At 49.6% G+C, this 8,644-nt stretch overlaps 1 protein-coding gene across 1 annotated transcript; it reads right to left on the bottom strand.

Annotated features, from left to right (window-relative positions):
- Positions 1-319: 319 nt before the first annotated feature.
- Positions 320-8,398, bottom strand: LOC137165004 (zinc finger protein RFP-like). Its single transcript, XM_067566072.1, has 7 exons — positions 7,982-8,398; positions 5,499-5,594; positions 4,585-4,815; positions 4,247-4,269; positions 3,276-3,391; positions 2,137-2,208; positions 320-831 (listed from the first exon to the last, which is right to left on the bottom strand). The coding sequence occupies exons 1-7, from the start codon at positions 8,396-8,398 to the stop codon at positions 320-322; spliced, it is 1,467 nt and encodes a 488-aa protein (XP_067422173.1).
- Positions 8,399-8,644: the final 246 nt, after the last annotated feature.

The following is an 8,644-nucleotide window of genomic DNA, read 5'->3' as shown; positions in this document are numbered from 1 at the left end:
TCATTAATTAATGCTGGGTCCTGCCCACCTCCACGTGTGCCTGTCCCCAGCCTGGCTGTTAATTCTGGCCCCTGCCCAGCCCCACATCTGCCCCTCAGGGCCCCTCTGCTCCCCCTGCAGCTCCAGGGAGTTTTCACCTCCCTCCCGCACCCATCCCTGGTGATGCTGCAGGGAGGGGGGAAGTTCCAGGGGTCATAGAGATGAGGGATCAGGGGCTGGGTAAAAGGGAGTCTTCCAGGGTCACAGAAGCCAGGGTATGTGATGCTAGAGAGGCTGATTTCAGGGTCCCCGGTGGGATGTTCCCCCCTCACCCAATGTCTCAGAGACATAGTCTGAGCTCGGATCCCCATACCCAGAGCCAGGGGTGGATTCTCCCCCCTGGGACAGAGGCCGGTGGGAAAGTGAAGATTGGGGCCTGGTCACCAGCATCGAAAAATGTCACTTGCCCCCGGTCACAGTCCAGACACACCCGGATCCTGCTGGGGACCCGGCGCAGGGGCAGGGCTGTCTCAGGGGAGGTGAGAGCCTGGAACTGACCCCCACACCACCCCACAGCCCAGATCCCCCCCTCAGGACTAAAGGTGACTCCTCCCTTCCTCCTCACAGACTCTCTGGTCACCCCCACAGCCCAGTGTCCTCCATCCCCCACCTCCACCTCCCAGCAATGTCTCCCCGAGGTGAATCCCCCACAGCCCAGCACACAGGGCGCAGTGTCAAATCTCGCAGGGTTGTCGGGCAGATCCTGCCGTGTGTCTGCCCATCTCACACTTTTCCCATCCTCAGACAGGACGAGCAGGGGATGAGCTGTGTCTGGATCCAGAGTCACATTCGCTGGGGAAGAGAGAATCAGAGCGTTAGGGGCAGAGCTCAGCCCTGGGGGAGGCTGGGACCATTTCTCACACTCCCCAGAATTCCTGTTCTGACTGGGAGACTCCTGGATCCCAGGGAGCTGCCTCTGCCCCGGTCACTTGAGGCTGGGCAGAGCTGTCACTGCAGTTCCTCAGCCTGTGTAATGGGACCCAGCCACTTCCTTAGCTTCTCATTTCTTTGCAGAGGCTTCAGCTCCCTGCTCCCCCTGTTGGGGCTGCTCCATTCCCAGCTGCAGAGACACAGCAAGGAAGGGGTCAGAAGTTTAGTGAGGAGGGAGCAGAGGAGGCAGGTACCAGCTTTAAACCCCTGAGGCAGCCTGCCTCCTAATGCAGCCTCCACTCACAGGCCAGGGAACGGAGAGGAAGATGCAGCATTGGGACAGAGCCAATGAAGACCAGAGAGCAGGGGGTGGCATTGGGTGGGGTAGGCCCAGCCCCAGCCCACAGAGAAGGGAGGAGGGCAGCATCAGAGGGGAACATCTCCCCAGTCAATGGAGGAGTGAGAAGCTCCAATGGAGAGCCCAGCCCCTCCCAGAGGAAAGGAAGGATATTAGAGAGGTGTGATGTGTGCGAGTCCTGCACCAGGGTAAAGGAGAGGATGTGTCAGCGCTGAGGGGAGAGAGCTCTCTGCTCATTCCTCTCCATTTAGTATCAAAATTCCTGTGAACAGCTATGAAAACCCCAGGGTCAGAGTAAAGGGTGTTTGGATGCTGATCAGTGAGAGCGTTTCCGTTCATCAGTGTGGGCACAAACCCAGCACCACGGTTGGTGTCAGGATTGTTTGTGTGACGTCAGCCTGGGATCTTGTGACAGATGGTGCCTGGGGCTCCCCCGCAAAGGGGGTGTTTTGGTACCACTCCCATCCCGTGTAGGCCCCAACATGTCATGCCGGGCAGTAACACAGTCCCGAAGCCTCTCTGGGCGCGTCAGAGCTCAGCAAACAGCAAGGCCAAGCAGCACAGCAGTCCTTCTGGCGGGATCTGGGAGTGAATCTCTCTCCTCTGTTGGGCTTTAACCCCAGCTTCTTGCCACAGAGTGTGCAGCGTGCATGACAGGTAGGGGACTTTCTGGCCACTGAGGAAGCTGAGGGCTCCCCCTCTGGCGGGAGAGGCTGGGACACCCCATCACAGATCTCCTTAGCATTTCACGTGTCTATTTTCAGGACTGTGTGTGTCATGGCCGGTCTCGGTTTGGTTTTTAACTTTGGCTACAATTTCATGAAAACATTTTCTTGGGAATTTTCTCATAATTTAAAAATGATCTCCACCTGCCATCTCGCCCTGTGTGCGTGCTTCTAGGGACGGCTCTCTTTTTCTCTCCAGTTCAGACGGCAGAGTGTCTGGAGGAGAAAGGAGAAAAGAGATGAGATTTCCTGCTTTCATATTTATAAGAATGTCTCCACGCTTAACTGACCTAGCTTGGTTTTTATTCTGACAGAGACAGAGAGGGACAGAGACACACTCAAGTTTGTAATATAAATATAAACTAAGCAGAAACCTTCTTTTCCCTCTTTCATTCAGGCATCTCAGAGCAATCGGATCAAAAGCCATTAGGTCACACAAACACCCTAAGAGATACAATCTGTCAGACAAATTTGCTTTCCCCTCATTATCTCCTTCCACCCTCCAGACCTCAGCTGGTTTGATCATTCACCTCTTGCATTTTGTCAGACTCTAGACTCAAATCCTGCAAAGATATTAGCGTGAATACAACTTTCCACATTTGGTCCCTTTGGTATTAATGGGATGTTAAGAGTTTACAGGGTCAGGGCTCGTCATTGAAATCCCCATGGGTCTATTTACTCAGCAGTAGGGGGTCCTCAATCTCCATACACTGAAATACAAATAATAAATGATTTTATATGTGTGGAGATTCAACACCCGCTCCCACTAAGGGCTTTGCAAGTTCTGTAGCTGGGAGAGAAAATGAGAGACCCAAAATTAGGCCATTTTACTACATTTGGGTCTCAATGTTGTGATCTTTGTAAGTCAGGAATTAATGTGTGACATCCTGTCACCTGGGCATGTTACACCTGCTCAATTTCTCTACTTTCCACCTTTCATTCAATAGACACATCATCTAATTATGAACCACTTGGCCAGAGCCCGTCCCCTCCTATAGTCTCAGAGGCTCATCCCAATTTCCCCTCCTAGGGCTGGTTCACACTTACTGCGTGATTTGGCAGCAGTCGACGGGAGTTACACAAACTACTCTGCATACTTTGCGTAACTCACATCGATTGCTCTGCTTCCCTTCTGCATGCTGTTTACATTGCGCTGAGCCGACGGGAACAGCATTCCCGTCAGCTCAGCGCTACGCTATTGAAGGGGTGGACTTATTCAGTCGACTTCCTGATCAGTTGAGCGGGGTCTCAGTATAAACGTAGCCTAGATCCCATCTCAGTACCTTTGAATGTCCTCAGAGTCTCCATTAGCGCAATACTTTTCTGGGAGAAATCGCTGAGTCTCTTCTCTAATTCAGGAGAAATCTCCACCGGCTGCTGGAACATCCCCTTCTCACACCTGCAGAGAAAACTTCATATTCTTATATTTCATGTAGTGACACATTATAATTTGTTGTTAGTGAAGGATGCTGCTTTCATGGGCCTGGAGTTAGAATTTCTCTGCTTCTCCCAGCTTCAGAGCAGGTGCAGCACAGGCTGTGGCAGTGAAACCTTCCCTCTGAAGGTCCCATTAATATTCTTCAACTCTGGTCCAGAGAGACCAGCTCTGAGGATAAAAGGGGAACTTTTTTCACTCTATGGCTTCCATGCTGAGATGGACAGGAGATTCCCATGTTAAGTGTTGCAGAAATCTGTTCACTCGGAACTAGACACCAGTGGTTCTCAAGCTGTGACCTGCACAGCTGCGGCCCATATGACATCGTCAGGCCATATAGGTATTATATATATATTGTGTGGATGAGGCCCACATAACACATAGAAAGTTGCATATGCGGCCCACAATGGTAAATAGATTGAGAACCACTGAACTAGACTGACACACCAGCTCCCCCTCCCCAGCTCATTGCACACAGGTCTCCAAACAGTCCTCAGCTGGGAAAGACTCCTGATCACTGCTGCCCTGAGCTGAATGGTAACCAGCGTCCCAGCAGTGAAAGGCCCATTTTCCATTCCCATAACCCTGAGGCAGCCAGTCCCCCAGGGATGTGACTTCTCTAGGAAAAACTGTAGGTTCATCTATCCTACTGAATGGATCATTCCAGAGTCTTCAGGATAAATTGATCAGAGAAATTTGTATCCAAAATGTGGCCTTCCCCACACACTTTGCTGTGTGACCCTGGGGAACTGTGGTGCTAACATGGTTTCCAAGCTTTTTCCCAGCATTGTGACGTGGGAGTGGGAAGGAGCCACGTACCTGCTCAAGGTGCTACCGACATCCTGGAGGGGAAAGAGAGAAAAAGAATCTCAGTCCCACCTGACACATACCAGGGATCCAAGGGAAGCTATATTGCAACTTTGAGGAAAACAGGCCCTGTTCTGGCCCCAGGGCCATGGATTCACTGAGGTAATGGGTCTTTTCCATCTCTTATATCAATGTGCCTGTGATTCTTCAAGGAACAAGAGTCATTCACATGTCAGGAACGCACACACTGAGTTACACTGAGATCTCTGACTGCTGGACTCCCGTGCCCATGATTCAAGAGCTGTCCTGTACCTGTGTTGGGATCTGGGGTATCTCTAACTCACTCTCACCTGCAGGAATTCACTCTCTGGCTTCTGACACTCCTCGTCTATCTGACTAATCAGCTCACTGAGACGGGAAATCTCTGCAGAGAGTTTAGTGACATTTTCATTCTGTATCTCCACAATCTCCTTGTCCAGTTTCTCCATCTGGGCCAGGAGGAGTTGCTCTTGTTCCTCCAGGAACTGCCGCAGTTGCTGAAATTCAGACACAATCTTCTGCCTCTCGGTTTGTGTTCGTTTCTATATAAAAATAGGGAAAGGGCTGGTCAGAGACATGGATGGAGCCTGGGGTCCTTTGATGGAGCACTGAGTGTGCGTAAGGGAGAAGGTCTTTGTAAACCCTAAAATTTCTGATACCTGACTCTACCCTGTCATTACTAGAGTAATTTTCTCCCACCTTTACCTTTGGCCCCAAAAACTCTTAAAAGGATATTTCCATGTCTGCCATGGTTAGGATACTGTGTTATCAACGGTCTCTGGGAATTCAATTCCAGAGCAGCAGAAGGCAGGAATTTGCACTACACTGACAGAGATGTCAGGGCAGAAAAATAATCAAATGATTTAACAGGGCAAGAAATGACGGCAGATGCAGCTGACAGCGCTGCACAGGTGACATTCAGTTCACTTAGTGAGAATTTGTGTGAAAGCCACAAGGGCTAGACATTAACTGATAACTGAAATGAAACCCTCGATTCTGCACATCAATCTAACACAGCAATCCATGATCATGGAGAAATTCACCGAAGCCCACGTTCACCAATGTCACAGAGGAATCTGATTACTAACTACAAAAAAAAAAAAAAAAAAAAAAAAAAGAGAGTCCTGTAGCACTTTAAAGACTAACAAATTTAATTTCTGCAGGCATAAGCTTTTGTGGGCTGTAATTACTAACAAGTCCCTGAAGGTTAATAATGGGCACCTACCAGGTACTCCTGACTTTTCTCCTCTCCAGTTAATTTAAGTCCCAGGATCTTTTCTCTCTCTTCCCTCAGAGTCTTCAAATGGGACTGGATTTTTTCCTGAAGAAACAGAAATGATTTGGCTGGTTTTATTTTGAGGCTGACAGTGTGTGTGTAGGAGGGGGCATGTTTTTCCTCCCCAAACCCATAACTCTGTAGATCATTGTCAGTCCTGCTAGGTTTCTGGCATCACGCACACCAGCGAAATGAGATCTTATTAATGCAGATGGGGAGTGTGTCGTATTCAGACGTTACCGGTTCAGGTTCAATCTTTTTGATAATTAGAGACCTCAATTACCTAAACTTGATTGGCAGCTATTAATTATCAGCAGTACAGCACATAACAGAAAGGCTCCTATGTGACCAAGTCCGTGAGAACCGACTCTTCACCTGATGAAAATTATGAGACACTGATCTCACGGCTTTGTGGGTTTGATCGCAATTATGCCCTGAACTTCTAGGGTGTCTGAAGTTTCAATTCCTAGAAGTTCCCTGTTTTGGACCCAAATGTGTCTTGTTTTTCACTATGTTTCCAAACTTTCTGACATATGTCATCAATTTCTTAACTCCATAATTACTCATTATAGGTTAGTGCTACATTAGATTTCTATATGTTCCTGTCTATTGTGGTTAAGAGATTGCTTGTTCAGTCAAAAAAGCAGGGCATTGCGTTAAACGTCACCATAACTCTCTTAACACATCTGGCTAACTTCTGTTTTTCCCTTCTTAGAATGACTGTAAAGGATTGTGGAAGTTCATGAGCAAGCGATAGGCCCGGCTCCCACTGATCATCTGCCCTGAACCCCTGGGATTGCACTGGGTGGGCAGAACTGACCTAAGCACCAGGGCAAGGCCCAGTAGCTGTGCTAAGAATGCTGAGGGTTAGGATTCGCTGTCCTAAACTCTTTCCACCGCAATGCCTTCTGGGTAGGTATCACCCGGTTCCTAACAAGGCTCTTAGAAGAGGTGGATTCTGGGAGAGTTGAAAAGGCTGCATTGTGGGACTCATGGAGCCACTTTGGCTGGTCCTCGCCCACGTACACAATACACCTGTTCAGACTGACACAGGTCAGCACCGCCCAGGGATTAGTTCTGCTGCAATCCAGTTTAATGCAAATAGTATTTGGCCTAGATCTGCACTGGGATGTTCACTATCATGAGCTCACAAACACACCCTGCTTCCAACCACCGGATGTTTCCCTTCCTGAACCTGATTCTGCTCTTTGCTGAGTTGGAACGATCGCACGGGTAACATTAAAACTTTTGAAGCTTTTGTGCAAAATGTCCCAGGAGGGCTCTGATCCGACAATCAGCCCCTTGTGCCGGGTCACGGGGGCATCAGCAGCACCTGTGCAGATGAACTTGCAGGAGCAGGGTCTGTGTGTCTCAGGAGTGATACTAAGTTCCCGGGCTAAAAATGTGGTGAAGATGGAATCAGTCTTTGAAAGGCCTGATTCCCACAGATACTAACGCTGCTCTGGAAAGAGACCTCGGTGCTGGCCGTGTCACCAGATCATTGATGTGATTGTTAACACTCCAGCTTCTGGAGGCATGCAATTAGGAGTCTCAGCTTTCATTTTCTAAGACTATTTCTACACTACAGCTTATGATGGCATCACTTATGTCCCTCAGCAAATGGGCACAACCCTCCTCAATGACATCCAGGCTCCTATACACTGCATGGGGAAAGACAGGAGCCCTGGAATGTGATCCATGAAAGACAGACTGGAGCTAATAGGGGATGTGGATGAGCCTGTGTGTCCTAAAACCTGCCCCCCTCAAGGAATTAGGCACCTAAGTCTGGGCTGCAGGGAAGTGTGTGACTGTTGGAGATCCACAGCCGGGACCCCCGCTCCTGGAGCCCAGCGGGTTAGGCACCTGAGCTGTGTCTTGCAGGAAATGCGGGACGAGGAGGGGGAGGTGCTTCCCCCTCCTTTAATGTTACAAGGGCCTGCTCTGCTAGAGGTAAGATTCAAGCAGCTTTCAGTTCACAGCTGGATTCTTCTAAGTGCTGGAAAATCCTTGAGCTTTGCTGTGCCTCACGGGATGTGACGCTGAGCCAGCGATCCACATTTGAGGTCCTATGTTCTAAGTTCTTAAGGAGCAGTCGCCCACCCCCAAATCTTGTCCTAAGGTTGCCATGTTTTGGAAATGTCAGTTTGTCCAGAGCTGAGGATCAAACCATGTCTCTGATCCTGGCACAATGGTGCTAGATGGTTACCCTAGACGAGTGCCTGGTACCCACAAGCCCTGGTAGGGAGCAAAATTCAGAATGTGATTAGTTAAAGGGTTGGTTGCACGGTCAGGTTCTAGACTAAGGGCCAGGAACCAAAGAACTCTCAGCGCTGCCGTGGTGCAGCTGCACGGCTGTGAGCTCTGTAGTGTGACTGGAGCCTTAATCTGGAAAGAAAAGGATTGAATTAACCCGCATCCAGAGAGTTTCCTACCTTGTATTTTCTAGCAGCCTCTTCCATGAGAAGCACCGAGTGAGATCTGTGCTCTGGGGATCTCCAACAAATTTCACACACAACTTCCCCGTCTTCTTCACAGAACAGATCCAGGGCTCTGTCGTGTCTCTCACACAGATTCCCTCCTCCTGGTTTGAAATCCAGGTGTTTGATTTTTTCCACTATATTTGCTAGCTGACAGTTGTTCCGGAGAGACCCTGCCTGGATTTTGGCTCTGCAGCTGGGGCAGCACAAAGGGTCATAGTCCCCCTCTGTCCATGTCTCACAGTGCTGAGTGATGCAGACTCGGCAGAAGTTGTGCCCACAGTGTATGGTCACCGGGTCCGTCAGATATTCCAGGCAGATGGGACATTTGGTTTCCTCTTGGATTTCCTTTACTGGAGTCGCTGAGGCCATGGCTGCTGGGATCTCTGCTCCTCTGTTCCCGCTGCACAGAAATGGTTTGGCTGATAATGGGAGGGGCGTGTCCCACTGACATCAGCTGCACAGGTGCAGAATGAGGTGAAGGGAAAGGAGAGGCTGGGAGGAGGAGCAGGAGAAAGATAAGAAAAGAAGGAAGCAGGAACTACCTAGGCAAGGAACGGGAGCAGCAGGGTGTGAAGAAGCAAAAAGGGAATGAAAGGAAAAGAGGGGAAGGAAACA

The sequence above is a fragment of the Emydura macquarii genome, unplaced genomic scaffold, assembly GCF_026122565.2.
Source record: "Emydura macquarii macquarii isolate MOO-44397 ecotype Brisbane River unplaced genomic scaffold, CSIRO-AGI_Emac_v2 contig_2729, whole genome shotgun sequence".
Taxonomy (NCBI): domain Eukaryota; kingdom Metazoa; phylum Chordata; order Testudines; family Chelidae; genus Emydura; species Emydura macquarii.
Note: the sequence above shows the minus strand (reverse complement) of the source record. Positions and strands in the feature narration are given on the sequence as shown.

Coding starts and splice junctions, on each gene's coding strand:
- LOC137165004 (XM_067566072.1), bottom strand. CDS start 8,398: ATGGCCTCAGCGACTCCAGTAAAGGAAATCCAAGAGGAAACCAAATGT. Junction 5,595..7,981: donor AGGCTGCTAGAAAATACAAG/GTAGGAAACTCT, acceptor CTGTTTCTTCAG/GAAAAAATCCAGTCCCATTT. Junction 3,392..4,246: donor GTCGGTAGCACCTTGAGCAG/GTACGTGGCTCC, acceptor TTTTCTCTGCAG/GTGTGAGAAGGGGATGTTCC.